The 25,994-nt window shown below is 42.1% G+C and overlaps 2 protein-coding genes across 2 annotated transcripts; both read left to right on the top strand.

The window, feature by feature from the left end:
* The first annotated feature begins 5,032 nt into the window (after positions 1-5,032).
* LOC105940422 (uncharacterized) lies at positions 5,033-24,706 on the top strand. Its single transcript, XM_012915634.5, has 2 exons — positions 5,033-5,609; positions 23,650-24,706. Exon 2 carries the CDS (start codon positions 23,676-23,678, stop codon positions 24,219-24,221), a length of 546 nt encoding a protein of 181 aa, XP_012771088.1. The 5' UTR covers positions 5,033-5,609; positions 23,650-23,675; the 3' UTR covers positions 24,222-24,706.
* On the top strand, positions 5,608-8,633 carry kctd12b (potassium channel tetramerisation domain containing 12b). Its single transcript, XM_004540983.5, has one exon. It carries the CDS (start codon positions 5,884-5,886, stop codon positions 6,733-6,735), a length of 852 nt encoding a protein of 283 aa, XP_004541040.2. The 5' UTR covers positions 5,608-5,883; the 3' UTR covers positions 6,736-8,633.
* Positions 24,707-25,994: the final 1,288 nt, after the last annotated feature.

Below are 25,994 nucleotides of genomic sequence, written 5' to 3'. Positions count from 1 at the left end.
CTTTATAGGACCTAATGATTATCTGAGTTGTAGCTGTCTCTTTATCAGTTTCATGTACATAGTGCATTTTCAGTGATTGTACAACCATCAGGCATTAATAGATGATGAAATATGGAGTAAGCTTCAGCAGCTCAGGTCTAGAGATTGATTGCTAAAGAGAATTCAAACTTTCTCTGCTTCACGAGCTCGTCATCCCACATAATTGTGCTTAAATGTAGGATTTACTGTGAGAAGGCAGAGCAGCACCGCACTCTCCCAGAATGTATATTTTTCCACTTGTGTCAGCACAGAGAAGCTGAAGAGAAACCTGAGCTCCCTTTGGCCAGGCTGCTTTATTTAGTTGTTGTTTTTTTTAACTACTACGTCGGGATCCTGCAACTTCAAGAGCCTCTTTAACTTGGCAAGTAGATCTGATACATACTGTACAAGCTGAGATGCTTCAAAGAGCGATCATAGCCTTGTTGGCTTTGTGCAAGGCTGAGACAACAGTGTGGGGAAAACTACCCGGCGCAGTTGCACAATCCTCAAACATGAGGTGAATCTGAAATAGTCTTCCCCAGCAGGATAGAACCACAGAAGCGAATTTTAGCTTGTTTTATGAACTCGTCGCCTAACAGTCTGCTTATATCTACATCATGTGTGGGTCACAAAACAGGTTTTGTGCGCTGAAATAAAAAAACAAAACTAATGGTCCTAGTGCAGTTTTATTATTACAGCAATTTACTGTTAATATAAGTGCCTGAAAGTTAGACAGACTGTAATAGTCAAATTTTTCAAAGAAGCTTTCTTGTCATAATAGAAATAAAAGGTTTAAGAGTGAGCCTATGTGCACAACAGCGAAGCCTTGAACCTAAAACAGCTACATTGAATTCACCCACCATTAATGTCATTATATTGTTGCTTTTCCCATTGTGGTGCTCCCAAAAGGGTATATTGTTTGCAAGTTGCTTGCAGATCTACCTGAAAGCAGGACTGACGAAAAGAAAAACCCCTTCACTTTGGATCAAACACCACATGCAGTCACTGGCCACTTTATTAGGTACACATTGCTTGCACTGGGTTAAATCCCCATTTACATTTAGAGTTGCCTTAATTCTTTTTGGCATGGATTCCCTAATATTTTGGTCCATACTGACACGTGTCAATGTGAATCTCCTGTTCCACCACATGCCATATGAGCTCTGTTGGATTGATTTAGTGACTGGAGGCCGTTCGACTACATTGAACTCGTTGTGTTCAAGAAACCAGTTTGAGATGATTTGAGTTTTGTGACATGGTTAACCTGCTAAAAGCAGCCATCAGATGATGGGTGCACTGTGGTCACAAAGGGATAGACCTGGTCAGCAACAGTACTCAGGCAGGCTGTGGGATATAAATGATGTTCAGCTAGGACTGAGAGCCCAAAGTGTGCGAAAAATATCCATCACACCATTACACCACAACCTTTGATGGCAGTATGGATTCATGCTTTCATGTTGTGATGCTGCCAAATTCTGACCCTACTATCAGACCAGGGAGCGTTTTTCAAATCTTCTGTTGTCCAGTTTTGGGGAGCACATTTGATCTGTAGGTTCAGTTTCCTGTTTTTAGCTGTCAGGAGTGACACAAGCTGTGGTCTTCTACTGCTGCAACTCATCTGGTTTTATGTGTTATAGATTCATAGATGCTCTTTTGCATAACTTAGTTGTTAAGAGTGGTTATTGGAGTTACTCTTGCTCGAAGCAGTTTCGGCAGCAAACAGCAGGATAGATGCACTTATTCTTCTGCAGGTACCCCTTATTCTCCTGGTTGCTGAATGTAGTTCTTTATACATCCAACTATATCAAAGGATTATGTCTCTTTTTCTTTTTTTTTTCTTTTTTTTTTTACATTTTTGAGGTCAGAATTAGGAGGATTTGGGAAGGGAAAGATCTGTAATGAATAGTGGTGAATGTTGAACCACATTCATCAAAGACATTAATATTTAAGTGAGAAGATTTCATTTGTTTTGGGAGAGAAAGGGGAAACCGCCTCATTTGAATTTTTTTTTTACTAAACTATCCACTAAAAGAGGGAAAAGGAGCGACTCAGGAACAAACTGATTCAATAAAAAAGTTTGGGAAGGTTGTGCGAGGGTGGCTGAAGGGAGTTGACTTTCCTGATTAAATATCCACTTTGATTTAATTATAGTGTTGTGTAGCTATCAGAGTGATTGCTGTCAGCCCTGAGTCATTATTCAGTGGTCTCATTATTAAGCAAACAAAAGCATCTTCAGGCTTTATGGAGTACCACAGACGATTTACTTGCTTAGCTGAACGATAACGTTTATTAATACATAAAAAATCTCTGTGACGTGTGTTGAACACATATCCCCTGTCGTGAAGGATCGATGATGCTTCTTAGTGAGGGAAATGAGGGTACGCCGCCACAACAAACACCTAAGCGAAATGGAGGCAACAGCTTGACCATTTTGGTGAAATCCACAAAATATCTCATAAATCACTCACAGGTGCGGCTGTCAGCAGAAACTGCTGAGGATGCAGAGATCAATATGCAGACAAATCCTCCCTGAGTTAACTGTTCTTTTGTCATGGCATCACATCGTCTGCCAATTCAGCACAAGGAGCCTGTTGAGTTGGGGTTTTTTTTTTTTAAATTCTGAATTCGTACTTTTTGAGCAACAGTAAGCACATTTTTCCCTTTCCCGCCTAAGTACGCTTATCCTCTGCCTCACTCTCCCATGGGTGTGTGAGCCACTGCTCTGCCCATTTTAAATCAGCGGAGCATCAAACACACGCAGAGTACACCTAACAGCCTCAGACGGCCATCAGTGTTATGAGAATTGACAGACGTACACAGATAATCCAACCGTCGCAGAAGGTCAAACTAATTTATTTGATGTAGTCATTTTTGTTCCTAGTTTTCAGGATCAGTGTAGATGTCTGTTGCATAGATGTGATTGGAATGATGAAATGGGCAGTACAAGGAAGGGGGGGGAAAGGTTCTGATTCATGCACAAATACTGTATTTATATTAACAGAGTCATTTTCAGTCACTGGCATGGTTCAGTAGGAGTTAGTAACTCCAAATATTTAGATGTGGTTCTGCACTGGAGCGTTTTATGTTGGATATAATTTAGTCTGGACTCCACAGGACTCTGGTGTTAGGCAGCATATTGCTGTTGCATATTTCAGTGAAGATGAACAGCAAATGGAGCCGGGACCGCTCCATCAACTCATTTCATTGGCAGACAGCACTGCCACATTACCTCCATATCCTGTGGTGGCCCACATAACAGGAGTTGTCCAATCCAGACTGTTGCGTGAGGCTGCTGCGCAGAAAGCCAGCTGGAGACCAAAGGCCCTCGGGGAAATTACTGCCAGATTGCTTGGAAAGAGGCAAAATTGGACTGCTTATTTGTCAGTGAAGGGTCTGTGTGGTGGACACAGCCGAAATTGAAAAGACAGGGAGAGAGATTAGGTAGCCTGTTGACTACACGAGTCTGTGCTACCTACTGGCGTCTTTAAACTTTGGTGATTACTCAGTAAGAAATATGTTTAAAAGCTGGGAAGTGCAATTATAATTTCAGATGACATTTTTTTTCTACGTGACTTTAATGATGATGAAGCCCCATAACAGTCTAGTCTGTGCAGTGGGATAATTTCAACATACCAGAAAGCTAAGGGTCAATTCTTTGAATGGAACATTTTCTCACTGGTTCAATAAAAGGAAAGGTTGATCTGGGCTTTTTAATATGGTGTGTTATTCTGCTAGAAGCAGCCATCAGAAGAGCGGTACACTCTGGCCACAAAGGGATGGACATCAGCAGCAATGCTCAGGCAGATTTTGGTTTTTAATTCAATTCAATTCAATTTTATTTATATAGCGCCAAATCACAACAAAAGTTGACTCAAGGCGCTTCAAAATGATGATAAATGATGCTCGGCTGGAACCAAGTGCACACAGTGGACCAGTGTGCAGGGAAACATCCCTCACACCATTACCCCACCACCACCACCAGCAGCAGCCTTAAACATTGATGCATGTCAGTATGGATTTGTATTTTCATGTTGTTTAAACCTAATTCTGACCCTTCCATCTGAGTTTGCAAAATTTGAGATTCATCAGAGCAAGCAAGTCTTCTGTTGTCCAATTCTGGTGAGCAACCTATAGCTTCAAGTTTCCTGTTCTTAACTGACAGAAGTGGCACGTTCTGTGTTCAGAGATGCTCTTCTGCATACGTTGGTTGCAACACTGTATGCGGAGGAGCTACTTATGGCTTTCTATCAGCTCAAAACAGTCTAGATATTCTCTCTGACATCTGGCCTCAACAAGGCATTCTCACCCAGGGAACAGCTGGATACTATCTCAGAGTTTTGAAACCTGCAAAATGCACTTGTGATATTGTATAGATGCATGCCTTTACACTATAAAATAGATGATTCAGTAAATACCACATCTATTTGTGACCATGCACTCTGTGTCTTACTTTAGTAAAACCCTGTGTGATATGGGCTGCTGGTGGGTTCTAGTTTCAGTTTCATAGCCGTGCAAGCCGCATGGTCACATCACAGTAACTCAGATCTTAGCTGAGCACAGAGAAGCTTTCCACCTTGCAGAAGAGCAACAGTGAGCCAAACTGTGCTTGTAAATCATTGTGCACAGCAGGTTCAAATGTGCAGATTTCTGAGTGAAAAGGTATTTAGACTACAGCGCACTATCTCCAATAACAACCCTTTATATCTTTATAATCAGAATTTAAGTTGTTATCAGTGTTTAGGGAAACTGTTTCTTTTAGAGTGCTCACTAGATGTCGCTGTTATCCCACCCCTCTCGCGCAAAGTGACCACACTGATCACTGCGAGCGGTGCCAAAAATTATGGCATCAAACAATATAAGAATTTTCTAAGAAAGCGCGAGGGTTTGAATGTGACCCTGGCAAATATAAGGTTCGGGCAGTGGTGCAGTTTGGTGTTTAGATGGCTTTTAGTCAGGTCTAGCTCACTGATAAAAACCGACCCATTAATAGACCATTATAGGACAACTTGGAGTCAAATCGCACAATCATAACCGCGACTCCACTGGGAGAATCACGGAAAGGTGCTGTCGGCTTGTTCTTGGAAGACTGGGTGTTTTTGAGCTGAATCACGGCAGAGGCGCGTCACCGTAGGGCGTGGTTAAGCGTAAGAGATAAACGCCGTGTCCACCGTTACGATGCAGTTAAGTTACAGTTTGGCACGAGACGATACACCGGAGCGGAGAGTCTGAGCAGCTAACCAGCGCGCGTAAAGGGATGGAGACGAATGAGATCTTTTTAATAACTGTCATAGCCTCTCACTACATTTGGAACTTCGTCTTCTTCGCGTGGATTTTAACAACAATAGAACCTTTAGAGCCGGACTGCTATAAAACGCATTGTTGAAGTTCTGATCCTGTTTGCGCCAGGACACCCAAACGAGATTAGACGAAGAGAAGTCGTAATGAGTAGTTGTGCAAATGGTGCATTTTCTGACCAGAGAGCTGGTACGGAAAGCAGAATTTCATGCTCAAGCTACACGTCTACCTGCGCGTAAAGGACATGGACACAACGGCTCCAGTCACCGCTTCCTGAATCCCTGCGCCATGTTTTAGTAAGTAAATGAAAAAGCTGTAGTTAGATTAGAAGCAGTGTGGCAGCTTAAAGCATTTATGCGAGCTTTTTTTCTTATTTTTACGCGCTGACAAATAGTGCAGCGCTCCAATAGCACAGGACCTGAAATTTGGCAGCCAAGCAGCCCACACCATTGACCGTGAAAGGCTTGGAAACAGTTCCAGTGCTGATCCCGATTTGAACTATAACTAAAACAAGTTAAAACAAGTAAAACAAAGTTGCATCTAAGTGGACGAGCGTGGCAGGAGGCGAACATGGCTTTGCCAGATAGTGGCATATCTGCAGAGGAGATACCCTTTCCAGAGATCATAGAGCTCAATGTCGGTGGGCAGGTGTACATAACCCGCTACTCTACACTCACAAGCGTGCCAGACTCTCTGCTGTGGGAGATGTTTACTCAAAAGTCAGCCAAAGGACTGGCCAGGGACACAAAGGGGCGCTTCTTTGTAGACCGTGATGGTTTCCTGTTTCGTTACATCCTGGACTACATGCGTGACCAGCAGCTGGTCCTTCCAGACCACTTCCCAGAGCGCGGTCGTTTGCAGAGAGAGGCTGAGTTCTTCAACCTGCCAGAGCTCGTCAGGCTTCTGGCACCCAAAATCAGCAAACAGAACTCCCTTGGTGATGAGGGATGTCCTAGTGACACAGAGGACTCCTCACCTGGGACTGACACCTCCCGTAACCTCGGCTCTCTGGGTGCTGCTGCTGCTGCCTGTGCCAGCCTGGTGCCCGGCGCCATGGATGGCAAACGTTCTGGGTTCATCACTATTGGCTACCGAGGCTCCTACACCTTGGGGCGCGACAGCCACACGGATGCCAAATTTCGCCGAGTGGCACGGATCATGGTGTGTGGGAAGACCTCCCTGGCTAAAGAGGTGTTTGGGGAAACGCTGAACGAGAGCCGGGACCCGGATCGCCCCCCTGAGCGCTATACATCCCGCTACTATCTCAAGTTCACCTTCCTGGAGCAGGCTTTTGACAAGCTGGCAGATGCAGGCTTTCACATGGTGGCCTGCAATTCCACAGGAACCTGTGCCTTTGCCCACGAGCAGACGGACGACAAGATCTGGACCAGCTACACTGAATATGTGTTCTACCGTGAGTGAGACTATCGGCTTTGTTTCCCCGGTCCCCTCACCCTGTATCCAAGAACCCCCCTCCCCCTCCAGCCTCCAGCCATCCTGTCTTTCTCTCTCTGATGGCTTCTGAACCAGTAGATGTACTGTAGATGTTGTGCCCTTCCATCTCTCTTTACAGCCTCCAGCTTTTATCCTGTGAACAGTACCTGGCCGCTGCTCTGACTCTTCATACCTTCTCTGCAGATCGAACCTGCAGCCTTCCCCTTCAACCCCGAATTCACCCTCCCCCCCCCCCCCCCAATCATCAGGCCAAGCTTTTGCCCTTGCTTAAGCCGCCGCCTCTCCATCTAGTTGTAGTCCCCAGCCCTGAACCACAGCAACCCCACAGCCTTTCCTGCAGAGACTGATACCTTCTATTCCCTTTTTGTACTCTCTATATAGTGCATATGCCTTGGTTAAAGCACAATACTGTATCCAAGAGCTAATTTTGTTGAATAAAAAACACCAGTGTGTCTATATGACTACTGAACCAGTCATAAGGGCATAAGGGAAAGGGCTTCAAAGAGTTGCCGTGATGTACAGTGCTATATTTTGCCTGCTTACTCAAGCAGATCGGACTGTCTCCTGCTCCTTTGAACTAAATTACCAAATAATTGGACATCTTATCAGCCTTGAGGGACGTGAGAAACCCCAACACATGCACACACATACACACACACACACGCACACAAAGGAAGTGTAATCTAATTTCCTTTAGTTTTTATTAAATGTGTCCAGTACCATGTCCGTGTGGTTTGGGAACGTGCCATAGTTAATCTGTTCTACTGCTTTGGAGTGAATAGAAAAGAAAAGACTGCAGTGAAGTTATTTTTTCAGAAAAAGCAGATTGAAGTTGTGCGGAGGTCTCCCCCCCCCCCAAAAAAAAGAAAGAAAGAAAGAAAACGGGTTGTGTGGCAAATGTTGAAAAACTATTAAAGCTCAAATATCAAGAGATCTTAGAGACAGACAACGAGAGAGGGGGGAAAAGGTGTGTGTATTGACTGTGCAGTGGAGCTTTCAGTATTTTAATCACCCACACTGATAGGGCAGAGAAGATGGAAGGTGTTGCATCAATTACATCTTAAAGATAATTATTTTCCACAGCCGGTCACATGTCAGAATGGGCTTACACATTGCTTCCTGTTATTTGCGTAAGAAGAAATCAGCAGTCATCACAGCAGATCTTTGGATGTCCCGTAATCAACAATGTTATTCTTAATAACATGAAAAAGAGGTTTTTAATCTCAATGGGATCTTCCTGGTTAAATAAAGGTTAATAAATAATACTCAGTATTAGCTGAAGCGGCTGCGTATTTGACTATAGCTCACTCCTTCTGTACCAGTGAGAAAGGGTAGGATTTGCTGTAGCCAGCCAAAGCCCAGTGTTTTCTCACCACTGTAGCAATGGCAGCTTATAGCGAGCGCGCGTAACTTTCAGTAACTCACAGCCGGCTCAAAAAGGAGCACAAGATCCAGATACAGCCTCAGGACGGGTCTGCACATCATATACCTCAGACTAACATAAACGTGGGACACTTAAATCCAACAAAGGATTCATCAGATTACAGGAAAATGCAGAAATGGCTCAAAATGAGGACAAATAAGAGGTTTCATTTAAAACTGTTCGGGGAACAGGCAGCGCAAGGCAAAGTTCACCCGTGCGGCAAGGTGTCGACTTTTTAGTGTGTCTGACAGTTGTAATAAATGTATTCTGAAATGTCTAGAAATTGCAATATTGTGTTTCAGTGTGATGAAGTGTTGTTGACATCCGAGTCAGTCTGTTAGACCCTGCTGCAGTGTGTCGCTGCAGGCATAGACAACACTGATATTAAAAGTGTTCCACCAAACGCAAATTGATTTGTCAAATAAAATATGCTTTCTTTCTATCCTGCTTGTATTTCCATTCCTAACCCCCAAAAAGGGGGGTTATTTCTTTTTTTCTTTTTGAATACCAGGGAGCACAAAGTATGATGAAAATAGCACATTCCCATTACCGCAGTTTCATATTTAAATTTTCGGTGACAATGCAAGTCAATCACAAGTAAAGCCGTTCAAATTTTCATCTCAGCGTTTCCCATCAGAGGAAATGTCCTTGGACACAAACTCTCCTCCGTATGAAATTTTCAGCCCTCAGGCACCATGTCCTCCATCCTTCCATCTGCTTTTCCACTTTTTTTTTTTACCCTCTTTTTTTCTCTTCAGCCTGGACTTGCGTGAAGCATTTGACCAAAAAATCTGAGCCAGGATAGAAACGAGGACATGCACAGATAACAGGCCTTGTCCAAGCAGATTAGAAAACCCTTATTTTGTTGCCAATAATTGACCTAATTTCTGTGTGCAGTCAAAATCTTAAAGATTGAATCTAAATTTCAGGACTCCGTAGTATTTACAACCTCCCGCAGAGCAACAGTTTATCCATTTCTGAGAGACTAGAAATCATTTTTGTGTGTCATCAATAAAAAACAACAGCAAAATACAATATAAGTACAAAGTATTTTCATTGAGGGCAAAGGTGTCATAATTTACACTCGAACAACAACCAGACTTAAGGGTTATGTATGTGAGGCAGTCACGTGTCTTTTTATAAACTCTGTCTCAGAAGTTCTCTACCGAGCGATTATCTCATGCTAATTATCTTAGTATAAGACCTCTAAACCTGATCTCACTCTGGCCTTGATAAAAGCATAGCTAATGAGCTTCACAAAACTTTGTGAAAAATTTATGTTGCTCTCTAATTCAGGGAGAAAAAAAATGATCCCCCCCGCCCGCTCTGGAATGCATGACAAATCCTCAGAGACCAGGACAATACTGTGCCTGCAGTGTCTCTCCAGCCCAAATAAACACAGTCACAGGCAGCATTCCTCTGTCGCTGTCCTCCGGCGGACTACAGCAACACGGGAGTGCCAAGGTCAGTCATTAGCGCAAACATGGAGAAACATGCCTTCGTGTGAAATTTCAGGCACTGGCCTCCTTAACCTCTCCTCCTCTCGTCAGCGCAAATTCCTTGAGATTCAACAGCAGCAGCGAGATGCGTGGAAACGTTGACATTCAGACGCTGACATTCAGAGCATCCACAGACCAGACGAAATGTGCGCGCTGAAATTCAGTGGTGTTTTTTTTCTTTTTTTTTTAAATGTGTCTTGTGAAACACGTGGTTGAAAAGTGTAGCATTGTCTGCTCGTGTGCTTGCAAAGGCAGCAGGTTCTCACTGTGTCGCCACAGTATGCCTATTCATATTCAGAGTGTCACAATAAAGATATTTTACCATGACCTTTTGCTTCTTCATGTTTTGGGGGGGGGAACGCAGCAGATTGCCAAATTTCAGCTTGTCACACAACAAATTATCAAATGAAATCAATCATTTGTTGTTGTTTCAAGCGCAGATTTTCACATTTATGAGGACTCATTTGTCACTAAAGTCGAAGGATTCGAGAATGAGTGCGAGACTGGCTTCTCTGCGTGCCTTCAGGCAGTGATTTGACCCAAGCTTTTGCTACTGTAGGCTGCTCTACATGACAACATGCTTTGGCCCTGTCTCTTTTCCCTCTCTGAGGATGATCCTTGTCTCGGAGCCAGCTGGGTCATTGCATTCTCTATTTGGAAAAAGAGGGGAAGAAGGCAGAAGAGAACAGGAACAGATGCACGTCAAAGGAAATGGGGATTGGAAAATGGGGCACAGAGAGATAGATATTTGGGAGACTGCGGGGGTATTTATTTGACAAGGATTCGGTGTTCCCATCTGATCTCTCTTCCTGTTATTTGGAGAAGGGGAGGACTGTGCTGTAAGATGCTCCTCTGCGGCCTGTCAGCTCCATCAGCACCCCCAAAGAGATTCAGTCACACTGCACCCAAGGGATACACTGCAGAATCAAGAGCACACTCAGTATAGTTGCTATCACTATCAATCTGTAGCATGAAACCAGCACAAATGGGGGGTTGTTGATCTTTACCATAAGGAAGAAACAGTATTTTTTATCATCTGTTTGTGATTCATGAACTTCACCATTAAGCTGACTAAACTTAGCCAAGATTCCTAGACTACATCTTTCTTTTTCGGGGAGAGACATATTGCATGTGTGAGAGTGACAAGACAAGGGTGAGTCAATTTCTCAGCACCTCAGATGTCTGAAAGCTGCTGTTCCTGTTCATTCTGAGCCTTCAGCTGCAGCCATGTGGCTGTACTTGTTTATGTCTCACTGCCTCGTCTGCTTTTGGATCTGTCTGCCAGGATAATTTGGCTCTTGTTGTTTTGTTCTGTTGCCTTTACGCTTGTGTGTTTTTTGTTTTTTTTTTGTTTTTTTTTTGGATGACAGGTTGGACAGGCCTCCGTTTCGGGTGCGTCAGTGCGACTGAGGTCCACTCCCTCTCACACAAACATGCTGAGCGTGCAGTTGGCATCTCTAAACGCACGCTCACACGGACACGCGCGCTCGCGGGGAGAGGGAAGTTGCAACGAGAAGATGTGCAACACAACTCCCGTGCTGGGATTTTGATTCTGGGCCGTGAGGTTTTAGATCTAATCGACTGCCTTGTTTTCACTCTTCTTTGAGAACAGTTTAAAATGCATTAGCAGGCAAATAAGGCATTTACCTCCCTCCTCCTCTCTTGATGGCAATTAAAACAAAGAGAAGAACATGCTCATATAGAACAACATCATTGCTGATAATTACCTTGGAGTAGCACTGACCAACCTGGGCGGGGGGTAGCAGCGGCCTGAGGTGCACCGCTGTGTTCTCCATCAAAATGTCTGTGTGTGTGTGTTCACCCCTTGTTTGCTATTGCTGCCATGCAAGCCAACATTTAGGGAGTACAGTAACACTGGCTTGGGACTTCTTGGTCTCATTGTGTGTGTGTTGGGCTATTTATAGTGAGTCAGGCACCGAGCCAGATGTGTACCTTATTCACTTGTATCGCTCTGTCCTCCAGCTTCTCCACATGCCTGGCTTCCCCTCATTCTCAGCTCCTACAGAGAGCAGCTGTCACAAAACATTTTCACCCCGAATGACAAGGGAAGGGGGGGGGGGACAGGAGGGACTTCATTGTGCTAGGACAGGAGATGGTCACGTCAGGGGGGAAGCGACAACCTGGAATCACTACTGATTTACAGTGCTGTTATCTCATTACTCTCCCTGCATTGCCAGTTTGTTTTTCCCTTTGTCGGCGCAATTCTCCAACACGGAAATGGCGGCTCTGTGCAGGCACTGAGCAAGAGCATGAGTGGAATGAAGAAGCACGATATAAGTTGTATAGTAAGTGAAAGTGTCAACGGGGAAATTGTAGGATAAGTGTAAGCAACAAAAAGGAAGAACTGAAGTGGCAAAGCTTGGCATATACAGTCCCACGGAGACTATAAATATGTGACGAGGCAGGAGCAATTTTAAAAGAAAAGAGGCACAATTAGGCCAAAATGGAGATGTAATAGATTGGGAAAGGCAGGGTGGAAGCTGCCTCAATCGGCATGTTAAAAGAAATGCAATGATTCTATTTTACGTAAAACTTGACAAATTAAAGGGAAGTACTTCTTGGCATTCATTCTCCAAGGGTCTGTAACTTCCCTGGAAAAAAATCACAGTTAAATCAAAAGATATTCCCTCATTTTGTGTTTTGATGGCGCTGGTGGACAGTGCTAACACTTGGTACAAAATCTCCCGTAGGTGTTTAATTATTTTGAGCTCTGCTGACTGTGAAGCATATAATTCATATCATTTTCATTCTCATCAAAACAGTGAACCCGCATGCCCTATAGACGGGGGGAGTTGTCATTCTGGGAAAGAAGACTGCCATCATGATAGAAACTTTTAATGATAGGATAATAATGATCGCGCAGAAAAACTTTGTACAGATTTGTAATGACACGTTCCTCTCGGGGGGCAAACCACACCAGTAAAATGTCTAGTTCAGCACAATAGAGCCACCAAATGCTTTCACTCCAGAGGCCATTGCGTCAGCTGTTTCCTTGATGTGTCTGTCACAGTCTGGCGAGGGCAGACTGTATGAATTGAAAAAAAGGACCCAAAATGCAGACTCCAAGGAACAGGGAACAAAACTTGAATGTTAACAAAAGGTGAGCCGTTTAATATGGCTGGTAGAAAAGGTACAAACAAGGGGCAAGGCAAACTGAAGCAAAATTAACACAAACCTAAACTGGGGAATCTAAACAAACAATAAGAAAAACCTAGACAAGAAACTTGGAAGCATGGCATGAACAACAGACGACCTGACAATCACACACTGAAAATAGAGGACTTAAATACACAGCAGGTGATTAGGGGAAGTGGGAACACATGGAGGAACAGCTGACTGACATGAGCCTAATGACAGGACAAGGGAAGTGAAACTAAATACAATGAACAAAGAACACACGACTCCTTCAAAATAAAACAGGAAACATGAGACAGACATGATAATACAAACTTGATAACATAAGACACGCAGCATGAAACACGAAGGTTGAGGGGAAACTTAAATACAGGGGAAGAAAACACAAGGAGTCTAATAACCAAATGAACTTAGATAACCTAATGAACAAAATAAACTCAAACTTAAAACGCTGGGTCAAGAGACCCAGGACCATGACAGTGTCACCAAGAGCCACGTTGGGTAACAACTGCCATTATCGTGTCCTGTGGTTTTTTAATCAGATACTAACAAAATGCTGATTTAACTCTAATTATTAGAGTTATTAATAATACTTATTAATGGCCCATTAATACTTATTAATGGGCCATTTTAACTCTAGTAGCCACCGCAGGTACTCCTGTACAGTTACACCTTGCTAGAAACCACTTTAAGCTGATGTGAGCTTTGGGAACCAGCCTGAACCATTGATATACAAGGCAGGACAGATCCATGCTTTCATGCCAATTACACCAAATTCCGAGACTCATCAAACCAGGCAATGTTTTTCCATGGTCCAATTTTGTTGAGCCTGTGCTTTAAGGCTGTGTTGTGCATTCAGCCATGCTCTTCTGCATACCTTAGTTATGACAAGTGGTTATGCTGTTGCTGCGCTTAACCTCAAAGCAGTCTGGCCAATCTTCTCTGGCATTTTCGCCCAGTGAAGTGCTGCTCGCTGGATATATCTCTTTAAAAGTCAACAGAGAGTAAAGAGCAATATAGAGCTGTATTATGTTTCTCTACTGATATCTCTAGAATTTGTTCTTATTCTGTAATAAATTCAGGTGTATTAACCCCACCCTTTATAAATACATTTATTATAAAGGCTATACGACAGTGTTTTTAAAGTTTTATATTGCATGTTGGTAATCGGGCTTAGTTTATCCATTTTGAGGAATAAAATGATCTATTCCAATGTTCCTATGCAAACAAATATCTCTCAACAATGAATTATTCAAATTTGTTGAATTTGATTTTCATGCCATCCATTAATGACAGAACTGGAAAAAACATGCGACTGAGCGTTTCTGTGTCTGTGCTGGTCTAAAGGAGCTCACAGTGTCTGTGAGTGCTGTCATTAGAATAGGATTCACCTTGGCCATCTGGAGACTTGGGCTCTAATCTGTCCCTCTAATTATCAGTAATCTGAACAGTCAGGATTGGTCTTAGTGCTGCAGCCCAGGATAGGGTTGGACTTTGCTGAAAGCAGGCAGGAGGAAAGAGGAAGCAGGTGGCACAGTAGCTGCAGGAGCCGAGGGGTGCCAGGATGGACTTTAGGGTGCTTAGGCAGGCTGGTTATGCCCTGTGGGAGCCAGGTAGCAGCTCAGGGTTTTGAAAGGAAAGCGAAGATAAAGAGGAGGTACTTGAGGCAGGTGAATCAGCAGACACTCAGACTGAATACGTGCAAGCATGCAGAAATAAGAAAAATGTTCTGGTCTTTTCTAAATGCAGTGAAACACCGTATCTGTTAGAAATTTAGCGCTTGTAAATTTGTTCCAAACTTTTCCCACTATTTCACCCTCTCTTTCCTCTGACCTTTACTCCCCTTTTTAAGTTTTCTTACATAGCAGCAACTCTCTGGTCTCCAGCTGTTTACATCAGGCATTTCCTCCACATTATGCAGATTGACAGATTTGTAATTGCTCTGAGACTTGTGAGCGCACTCCAGTGATTTTGACATAGGCAGCTCTGTTTATGCCCCAGCATGTAAAGTTGATGTGAAGAATAGAATATTACTATGTCTGATTACACCCCCGTATGTATTTGCTTGTCGTCAATCAGAGATAAAAAGGACAATGAAAGAGGCGACTGTAGGAGGCGACGCTCGCACTGTCATTAGGCACCATGCAGATCGTTTGACAAAACAGAGATGGAAATCTGAGCTGAATACGAGGTAATTAGATATGGAACATGCTGCAATTGGCAAAACTATGTAGCGTGCAGTTTCCTTTGAAACAGCAGGATACAGCCATATGTACATCTCCACAAAGGATAAAATGCTCCTCTCAGTCTGAGAGACATTACTATGCATTTGTGCAGCTCTGGCTCCTGCACATCATTGTGCCGTTTCCATGGAGATGATGATGTCCTCTTGTTTGCCAGTCTCTCCATCCTCAGGCCACGACACCTGTCAGCGGTCGCAGTGAATTTTAAAAAGTACCGGCAAGCTGATTGACCCGGTCGTGGCTGCTGATACGCAGCTTTGTTCTACACTCATCTACTGTTTTTAGGATTTCAATTAAATTTTTATTAATTGACCTTGTGTGAGTAGCAGATATATTTTGACGAAACATCCAAGCACAACAAAGCATTTAGGGACTTTAAAGCCAGTGCAATATGAAAGTTTTTCCTCTTTTTTTCAACAAACCAACATATCATAAACATTTGTAGGCTACTAACAGACGGTGTAAAAGATGGCTGCAGCCACTATGATGTCACCTGCTGTTAAAAAGCCTCATATTGAACATTGTCTCCATCACCATTTTGTTGTTATGAAACTAAACTTGATGAGGGTAAAACACTTCTCACTGTGAAACCAACGAAACTGCACATGTTCCAGGTTCAATATCAGGGGCGGAGCGGGGGGGTGGCTTACGGGGCTTAAGCCCGGGTTGTTTTGTCAGAAGCCCGGGGTATTTTGGAGTGTAATTTTTTCATAGTTAGATGCCTGGCTGACAACTGTATAAAACAAAAAGTACACACAATATTCGAAGCACATAGTGCACACTGTGGGAATTTACGACTGTGTGTGAATCCCCCCTGATATTGGTATGATCCGAGCTCAGGCACTAAGCGACTGAGCGAGGGGGCGGGGCAGCTGCTGCCCGTGAGTGCGCTGTTGGAGAAACAGAGCCAGCCGTACTAAGGAGAGCTTAAGTTTGAGCAGGTACCAAAGCAAATCATTCGTACCGTACAAATAATGTAAATATGACGGTGCATCACGAAAGATTGATATGAAACTGATCACTTGACCAATATTACGTTACTTGCTCTTCAAGTGAATCAACAAATGGCGAAATGAAAAGCCGAACAAATGCTATTTTTTTAGAGTCTTAGCTTACGTGTGTTTATTTCATATTTTCAGTTCTTACCCTCCCCGACTAAATCGGTTTCAGTTATGTACTGAAATATAAGAATGGACATTAGAGGCTTCTTTCAAAGAAAAAACTCAGGTAAATGTTATTTTATATATTATGCTTTGTATGTTGTTCAGTATATTTCTATGCAAAACAAGAGGGATTTCAGTACACAGCAGGATATTCACATTTGTAACCAGATATTTACACTTTAGGGAGAAAACATAAAACATTTTTACTGTACAACATCAATTTAGAGTAAATTTTTGTTTTAGATAAATATTGAAATATATTTTGAATTAGTTAAATTTCAGAATAAAGAGAGACAGAGCTATTTTTATCACTTTCATCAAATGTAGGAGTACATGTACACTAAATTTATTGTTAATTAATAAGAAAACTGCAGACGATTCCATTCTGAGCTGAAGAAGCTTCTGATAGGTTAGTAGAGTCCATGTGAGTAAATTGGTGGCACACCTGTGGATGCATATAAGGCAAAACACAGAGGCTGTTTCTTTGACATGGGAAAATCAAGAGATGTCAACAAAACACCAGGAAAAGAACTGTGGAGCTCCATAAATGTGGCTCAGTTTGAATACAATTTGGTGCCATTTGCAATTAAGAAACACAGATAGTTTCTCTCTTTACTCTTAAAGTTAACAAATATGTTTTTATATTTATCAATCTAAAAAAATAAACATTTAGTCTGATTTGATGTTACAATTAAAAAAGTGTTTTTATCTGAAGAGTAAATATCTGGTTTCAACTGTATATTTGATGATTGTCAGCACAAAGAGGGAGAGAGAGGAGAACGAGGACAGAACAGATGAACAAGAGCAGGTGAGACACACATGTTAGTCAAATGGTTGTTTACCAAAAGTATCACTGTATCATAGGTACTCATGTATCTCGTACCTAGTGTTTCTTTTTAGGTTTGTTATTTTTCAAATTCTGTATTTATTAAGTTATGCAGGCTTGTTTGCACAACAAGGCTAAATAATTATATAAACTTTTCTCAATCTAAATAGTGGACTTTGGTAGAATTAAAAAATAAGTGTAGTGCAGGTCTATGATGATTTTTAGTGCTGCTATCATCTAGTTCTGATTGTGGTTATGTCTTGGTTAAGTCCTCAGTAGTCCTGATTTTGAACTGTTGTAGTCCTGTTTTAATTCTGGATCAGTTCTGGGTCTGGTTGAATTGGGGTTTAGTCCTCGTGTCTTGATACAGCCCTGACCTTGTTCTGCCTTGCTGCTTAATTAAAAAACTAGTTTAAGGTGTCCTGCACATGTGATATATATTTTTCCCTATATGAAGTCATTCTTTTTTGAACAGAGCCTATTAATCTTTCAGTCATTTCTACACCCCCCCCAAAAAAAAAAAAAAAAAAAAAAAATCCCACATGCATACTACTCTTTGGGCTAGGCCCCGGGTGTTTCAAATGTCTGGCTCCGCCTCTGTTCAATATTGCAACTTGCTAATGACGTTGTTTGAGCATTCAGTTAGTGTTAGCCAAGAAGTTAGCTAATGCTTTTATAAATTATCACTAGCAAACCAACATTAGTAACCTAAATTTGGCCAGACTTGATAAAATATTTATCATATTGTATAAATTAATAAAGAAAACACTTGAAATGCTTACTATATCTTCTAGAAGATAGTTTCATATAAACATCACAACGCTATGACATCACAACTATATTGACATGGACAGACATTATGATGATGCAGGAACAACATCAGCACAGGGATATCAGCTCTTATATAGAGTGTATATACATCTTTTTTAATTTGTAAAACAGACATAACGCTTTATTCAGCATGATCTCAATTTTTTTTCTATAAAAAGAGTAGTAGCCCCCTCCTGGCCATTAAAAAGAAAACACATTTGAGGCACACCAGCATTGGCTTAGTTTTTAGAAATGGAAACAAAGTCCATCTATCATGCTGTCTATGTACAGCATTAGCAGTCCCTTGAATATTTAACTTATAAAATTATTCAGTTCAGTGAACTTTTAGTAGCATGGAAATTTGAGGTTTAGCTTGCTAATGATTCCCTCTAGCCATTACTTCCCAGCTTTGTTATGGCAACATCTGTGCGCTTCAGCTTCAGGGCTCAATTCTAGCAAAGACCTGACACGGGACCTGAGAGATCATCAGTTGATCCATCAACTGTTCATCAAAGCCTCATCAGAAATGGTCTCAGTGGCAGGGTGGCTGTCAAGAAGCCATTCTTAAAGAAGGAAAGCAGGGAGAAAAGGCTGAGCTATGCACACAGAACTATTGGCCTCCCCAGATCCCAGATTTCAGCCGCAAACATGAAGTCACACAGCAGTCTGTGAACATACTAAAGCCTTGACTTTAGTTTGATGGCGACCTTGGTGTGTTTGGAGTAAAAAGTGAACATTTCAACAAGGAAAGAATTAGCAATCATCAGCTATCGGAGAGCGTTATCAGCTAACATTAGCATGTTTGGTTAGCAAAATGTCAACAGAGCCTATATGGCACAGATACCAGTTAATCAGTTCTTACTAACATACTGATAAAAATCCCAGTATTTACCTCACCAAAGATGGAACATGGACTTCTTAGAACTGTTAACCACACAGTGAGCCATGCTATTTGTCTGATATTATTGCATTAAAATAGGCCAAAAGGCATTAACATAAACAGTAGCGGTGAAGCTAGCTAGCAACACAGCCACCTGTATCATCAGCTACCTGTCACTCAAAGTGGCCACTAATATTAAAAATTACTACTAATTAAAAAGAATCACGTCTTCTCCTGTTGTTATAAAGTGGGTAAATTAGCCATACAGACTAAAAGCATTTTTTGCACCACGATGTAAACATATTTATTTCTGCTCAAAAGCTGGGCATTTTATTATGAGAATGATTTGTTCAAGTGGCCATTTGACATTTATCATTGCCTTTTTTAACCTCTTTATAATTACACAAGTCAAAGAAAATCCTTTATTTTTATTTCAATTGACTGTTAATATCAACCCAGCTTTATTTAAGGCCCTACAAGCTGTTTCATGGCTTTATTTAGTCTGCGTGTGGGAATAAATGGTGCGCTTTGATTTGACCAAAATGAAAGATCCAGGTGACAGCATTACAAACAGCAGAGGAGACGTTTTATAAGAGAGAGGTGATAAACCTCGGCAACAGTGACACATTAGAGTTGCTAATAGCAGTAATGATGGCAACGCAGGGATGTGACACACTGAACAGATGGGAAAGGCAAAAAAGGAGGTGGGGCGGGTGATGTGTGCGAAAAAGCTCTAGCTTTTGCATATATCCCTGGAGAAGTGGCCCGGGGAAAGGGTTGAGTGCACTCTCTTGCTGTTCTTCTCCATAAGGCTTAGTGGTGGAGGAGGAAAGCACGGAGCCCTTCCCCCAGTGGATTACTCCTCTGACACTACTAAGCCCCCATACTCCCACGTTCAGGAAGCCCACAAACACATGTATTCATCATGAAGACACTGAATGCACCAAATGCACAAGCACACACAGCGGAGAACATCTTTCTACCCCGTTCCCTCCTCCCCCTACATCCTTTCTTTCCCTCCGTCTTTAGCCGTCCTCCTTTTCATGCCCAGAATAACAACACACACAAACAAACAAACGCATCTGCCCATACGCAAGCACACCTACACATGCACACACACATACGCTTATATATGCATGCCCAGGCACACACAGCTGACACTGACTTGCTCTTGCACACTAGCTTGAGCACTTTCTGTCACACACTCGCATTCAGGTATTCAGAAAGCCAAGGAGCTGGGAGAATATGCCGTGCCGCCTCCGTTTGACACAAGCAGCTTTTGCCGTTATGTAAGGCTGGTTAGCGTAATGATAAGCTCTGCTAAAGGAAACAGTGCAGGCCGTTGTGTGTCATGGTATGTCTGTGAGCATGTCTGTGTGTGTATATGTGTGTGTGTGTGTGAGCATGTGTGTGCTTGTTGCACTGAACATGTTTGAGAGTGCTTAACTGTTCATTTGCATTTTCATGCACTGTACCTGCATGCTTCACAGCCAGTGGAAACGTGAGTGATCACAGGAGTAGGTTTCATTGGTAAATGGAAGGAGACACATTAGTTGTGGGATCTCAGGGTCTTCCCCCAGGAAATTTTGAGCTCCACACACTTCGTTTCTTGCATTCTGATGGATTTTTTCACCCCTTTGCATTTTTTCTGCATCAGTTACTGGTAGACTTTTCTTGAATGGGAAATAGCAAAAGTCAGACCCCCAAGGTAACAGTCCAAGTATGCTTTTTTTTCTTATTTAATATGATCCATGTTGCATCAACACACACACTGAGATCTTGAAGTCATGTGATGGCTAACCATGTGACGTTAACTTGTATGTCATTTTGGACATGTGACAATTATGGTATGCACTGGAGCGAGGTACACACAAGAGAGAAGAGGAATGAAAGTCGATGAAAGCAAGAGAAAATACACGTGTGTGAATGAGAGGGAGACACATGGAAATATGAGTATGCAAGGAGCAGAGCTAGTGAAGGTGGAAGAATTTAAATGCCTTGGGTCAATGACCCAAAGCCACAGACAGTGTGCTAGAGAGGTGAAGAAGAAGAAAAAGAAGAAGAAGGGCATCTTTGAGACTAGTGTTGGGGTGATTTGTGACACAAGGATAGCAACAAGAGTGAAAGAGAAGGTTTACAAGGTGGTAGTGAGACCTGCTGTGATGTATGATTTGGAGATGGTGGGACAGACAAAAAAAACAGGAGGTGGAGCTGGAGGTGGCAGAATTGAAGATGCTAAGATATTCATTGGGAGTGATCAGGATGAACTAAATTAGCAATGAGTACATCAGAGGGACTGCTTGAAGCAGTTTGGAGACAAAGTTTGAGAGGCAAGGCTGAGATGGTTTGGACATGTGCAGAGAAGTGATAGAGAATGTATTGGACAAAGTTGTTGAGTGTTGATGGTGGTGCTTCCAGGGAGGAGGAAAAGAAAAAGACCTCAGTGGAAGTTCATGGATGTTGTGAAGGTGGACATGCAGAGGATTGGTATGACAGAGGAGGATGATAAACATAGGGTCAGATGGAGGCAGATAATTGGCTTTGACAGATTATCTCATCCATCTAAAGAGAGCATCAAATAGATGAAGAAGGCAGTCAAGGTGACAAGTGGGTTTAGTGACTAAGGTCCTAATCACAAAGCCCTAGAGACCATCTGTCCATGACCACCCAGCACTGTTTATGAGAAGAAAATGTGTATTCCTCGACAGGTTGGCAAGTGGTTGCTGGAGGTTCATGGGAGTCACTAAAACCCCAGTCAAACAGACATGGAGGCTGGTAGTTGACCTCCTGGCAACCACCATCAAAACAGAAAGATGTGCATTTCTAAGCAGTTGGTAAAAACTACTTTGTAGATGCTTTAATCACTAATGATTGCTATGGTTGACCATAGTTTCCATGCAAACTTTCCTACAAACACTCACCAGCTACTCTGCGAGTGGTAATTAAACTGTGCAAAGTGAGGCAGAAACCAGAAAAGGACACGTTTGCCTTTTTTCCTTCAAAATAAAATGGTTGCAGTGCTGAGGCAACCAATTTGAGACTTGCAAATGAATGGTCTCCATTTCCAAGCAACCAAAAGGAAGGTTTTGGTGCAACATCCTCCTTGGGACCATTTTCACCCTGTGAGAGCCAGCAACCTCCAGCTACCCTTCATGGAAAAGACATTTTTCCTCTCGTGACTGGTGGTTGTATCAAATCCAATCTGGTTGAAAACTCTTGAGCTGTGTGCACATTACGGCATGTCAGAACCCTATATCGACATTTGTGTTTGTGTTTGCCTGGATCATCGTGTTCTGAACTCCTAATACCTGTTCAAAAATTTTAAAGACCTCTTGCTGCAGAAGAAAAACATTTCCTGCTGAGTAGTATTGTAGCACAGTGTTTAGCTTGCTCCCATGTAATGTGAATGACGGGATAAATGTTTTGCTCATTCAAATGCTTCATACTGTTTAACGTCCAGCCTAAGAAAGAACATAATATTCAACAAAGTGGATCACATGACAAAACAGTTTGAGAATACATAACAAATATACAATATAGTGAGATTTAACATTACCTGTGGTCAAAATGTGAGATTAGTATAAAAGTGAAGACACATTTTTAAGCGCATTCACTTTAAGGTAGATGCAGGTGCTTTCTGTAATTTCACAAGCAAATCAGAGAGTGTGTGCCATCATGCATGCAGCAGAAATAAAAGGACAGGAAGAGGCTGATTGCTTGCTCAGTGGTTTCATTAAAAATAAATAAATAAAGAGAGGGAGAGAAATAGAAGCTGCATTTGAAAATGGTACATTGGTTTTCAAAGACCGTGAGGTACACAATGTACACACACTCTAGTTTTTCCAAGAAGTGCCATAGCAGCAGCATCCTCAGTTCTCACACAGAGATGAGATGAAAAATCATCACGCTGTGAAAAAAAAAGCTTCTTAAGCTTTTGGTCAGGAGGTTTCATGCCATCCGTTCAGCGCCAGTATTTATCTTCACAGATAAACAGTCATGCAACCAAAGGTAATTTAAAACTGAAAAAAGCAGTGAAACTGCCCTCCACTCTCCTCATCTCTCACGCTGAGCTCCATTCTCTGCTAATTACTGCCTCCATAATGCTCCTATATGCTCTTGTGCCAGCGTGTGTTTACTTTTGTACTCTTGGAGACAAAAAACTGTAACGCTGAAGACTCAGGTGTTTGTTTCTGTGCCAGCCACACACTACTGACACACTCTGATAAAGAAGAGGGAGTAAAAAAAAGAAAGAAAGAAAGACAGGTGAAATGTAATCAAATTTTTGTGGAAAGCTTCCCAGGTGGCTGAGACCTATATGCAAACAGAGCAGACATCTGAATGTAAATGCTTGTTATTCGTATACGTTTCATTTTTATGGGAACACTTGTCGGTGAATGGTAAATGAGAAAAGCAGTACAACTCTGAAGCCTGTAAATCGAATGCATTGCTGGATGCAGAGAGTGATTAGCTTAGCTTATTTTAGCATACAGACTAGAAAGAGGAAAACAGAAAAGCCTGACTGAGTCCAAAGATTGTTACGCCTACAGGCACCTTTAAAGCTCCCTAGTTAATCTGTGTTCAAGTCAAATCCAGTACTTATATATAGTGTACATTACTTTCCTGGCAAACTCACCATGACTACAGGACTGTGGGCGGTCGTTATGCCCTCCTGTCTTTCAGGCAAGAACTAGTATTCTGGAATGCCCTCCCTATTGATTTTAAGCTAAGCTAATCAGCTGGATTTGTCTGTGTATTTACTGAACATATGTAGCCTATTGTATAGACACAGTAGCAATATTTTTATTTCACTATAAGCACGAAAAGATTTGAAATCAGCATAAATTTAGCTCATAAATATATATTTTTTTATTTTTTCTGCAGGGAGTTCATCAGATATTTCCAAGGCAATGACCTCTGACCCCCCAGCAGCGACTACCACTGAAGCAGTGACCTCTAAACCCACTGCCGCACCTACACTGTCAGCCACAGCAGAAACCAGCAGCAGTGGCCGAACCCAAAGCCTTCCTGAAACCAGCACCATCCCAACACTGGACCTCCGAAACCCGCTTCCTCCTCCCCTAACACCTCCCCCACCTCCTCCTCCTGCGCCAGACATCCCTGACCTTCCACTGCCATCACCCCCGGTCTTCCCCCTTCCTCTGCCTTCATCCAAACCTTCTTCATCATCCAGTCCTCCTTCTCCTCCATCGCCGCCTCCCGCTGACAGCCCCCAGCGTCCTACCACGCTCAAACTAAAGACGCTTCCACGTCCCAGCGTCAGGGAGAACGGCTGCCCCCCGCCTGGGCTGGATGAGGATGAGGATGAGAGGAAAATGCTGGAGGAGGATCTGAAGAAATGCATCGAGGACTTTAAAAAGATCCGCATGCCCAAAGTTTTTCCAGATCGCAAGAGGCACTGGCAAAGGGACTTGCTAAAGAAGTACAATGCATAGAGAGCTTTGCTGTGGCATCATAAGGAGCAAACCTGACAAGGACTTTAAAACAATGGCGAGGACATGCTGCTAGCGCTTTATATTTACATCGCTTTGATTCTGACTTTGTGAAGAGTGTCAGCAAAAAACCTCTAATGTAGCTTTTGCATGTCAACAGAAGTGAACTGCTAAAGTATAGTTCTCCAGCTGAGCTTGTCTAGCAGACATGCACTACATTTGATGTGTTTACCCAGCATAGAAAACATTCACGTCCAGATTGTGAGTCATACGTATGTTTTTCCCACACAAGGTTTTTTTTTTCTTTTGGAATAGAAAAAATATTTGGACTCATTTTCTTTTCACTCAGTCAAACAATATTAATTGGAGCTTTCTGCCCTTCTCCCTGTACCATGTCTGCTGATCAAGCAACTGGAAAATGTAAGCAAAGTTTGAAATTTTAGACGTTTGACCTTAATGATGCAAAAATAAAAGACAGAAGTGAAATCTCTGGTGCTAATCATCTAAAACGCCTCACCTCATCAATATTAACTGTCTGACTTCAAAGCCCTTCTACAGTACTCCTTTCTGCCTCTGATTCAGAAGCGTTGCAATTTCGTTCTTTTTGTGATTACATTATCTTCCAGCCCGCACTTTTGGAACGAGGGGGGATCAGAAAGAGAAAGCGGTGTACCAGGAAGGAAAGTGGGTAATTACAGGCAGCCAGAATGTGGAATAATAATGACAATAATGACTACATGAAGCAATGCACAGTACCATTTGTTCCTCTATCTGCTCCACATAAAATGCTCATCCAGCTGCACTAATGAATTACCAGGTGTGTGTGAGTGTAGTCCCATTATGGGCTAAATGATTTCCATAAAAATAAGGGGAAAGAATTTATTTTACATTTACTTTGTGTATTAATTCTGAACATCGTAGTATTCAACCATTTAACAAGCAGTAATATCATTCTGGAAAATGTGCGTACTTGCTTTCACTCTGACATGAGAAGGAGACTCTCCCGCAGTATGGAGCTTGGTGGTTAGCTTAGCTTAGCCTAGCAATTGGGAAACGGCTTGTTTTGAAAACCAGCCTGCCACCACCTCTGCAGCTCTTTTGTAACATGCTGCATTTAACATTTATACAAAAAAACAACTTAAATCTTAAACTTGGCTTTAAAGTGTACATTTGAACTCTAAAGAGTGCCTGCTTCTACTTTGTATGCCATAGTATGCTACTTTGTCAGTTTCTAGCTCCTGATTTATTTTTTTTATTTTTATTTAACCTTTATTTAACCAGGAATGTCCCGTTGAGATCAAAGACCTCTTTTTCAAGGGAGTCCTGGCCAAGAGGCAGCACATTTCAAGACAAATACATACGAACAAACAAAGTTAAAATTACACAAAACAATTACACATTATTGAGGCAGCCTGTAGGCCTTTGAGTTTAGTTTTAAAAACATTTAAAGACAACAATTTATTCACAGGCACTAAAAAAACGCAAGTACACACTGTGCAGTTCTAGGGTTTAATGTATGAGGATATGATAAAATATAATCTGGTCCTTGGGAGGTCTTAAAGTGATGTACATGCAGCTCAGATGAACAATAAAACATAACATATCACACTGCGTCATTATGTATTTAATAAAAATTAGGCCAAACTACAGAAGCAGTGTGTAAAAGAATAAGTACACCCTTAAAGCACCAGTATACCCTCAAATTGGTTGCTTTTGAACGCCACTGCATTATCACACAGCTACTTCTATTTATGCATTAAGGCGCAGGAATCATAG

Source organism: Maylandia zebra, linkage group LG2 (assembly GCF_041146795.1).
Source record: "Maylandia zebra isolate NMK-2024a linkage group LG2, Mzebra_GT3a, whole genome shotgun sequence".
NCBI classification, from domain to species: domain Eukaryota; kingdom Metazoa; phylum Chordata; class Actinopteri; order Cichliformes; family Cichlidae; genus Maylandia; species Maylandia zebra.
Note: the sequence above shows the minus strand (reverse complement) of the source record. Positions and strands in the feature narration are given on the sequence as shown.

What these genes read in the sequence shown, in the direction of transcription:
- kctd12b (XM_004540983.5), top strand. Translation starts at nt 5,884, where the DNA reads ATGGCTTTGCCAGATAGTGGCATATCTGCAGAGGAGATACCCTTTCCA.
- LOC105940422 (XM_012915634.5), top strand. Translation starts at nt 23,676, where the DNA reads ATGACCTCTGACCCCCCAGCAGCGACTACCACTGAAGCAGTGACCTCT.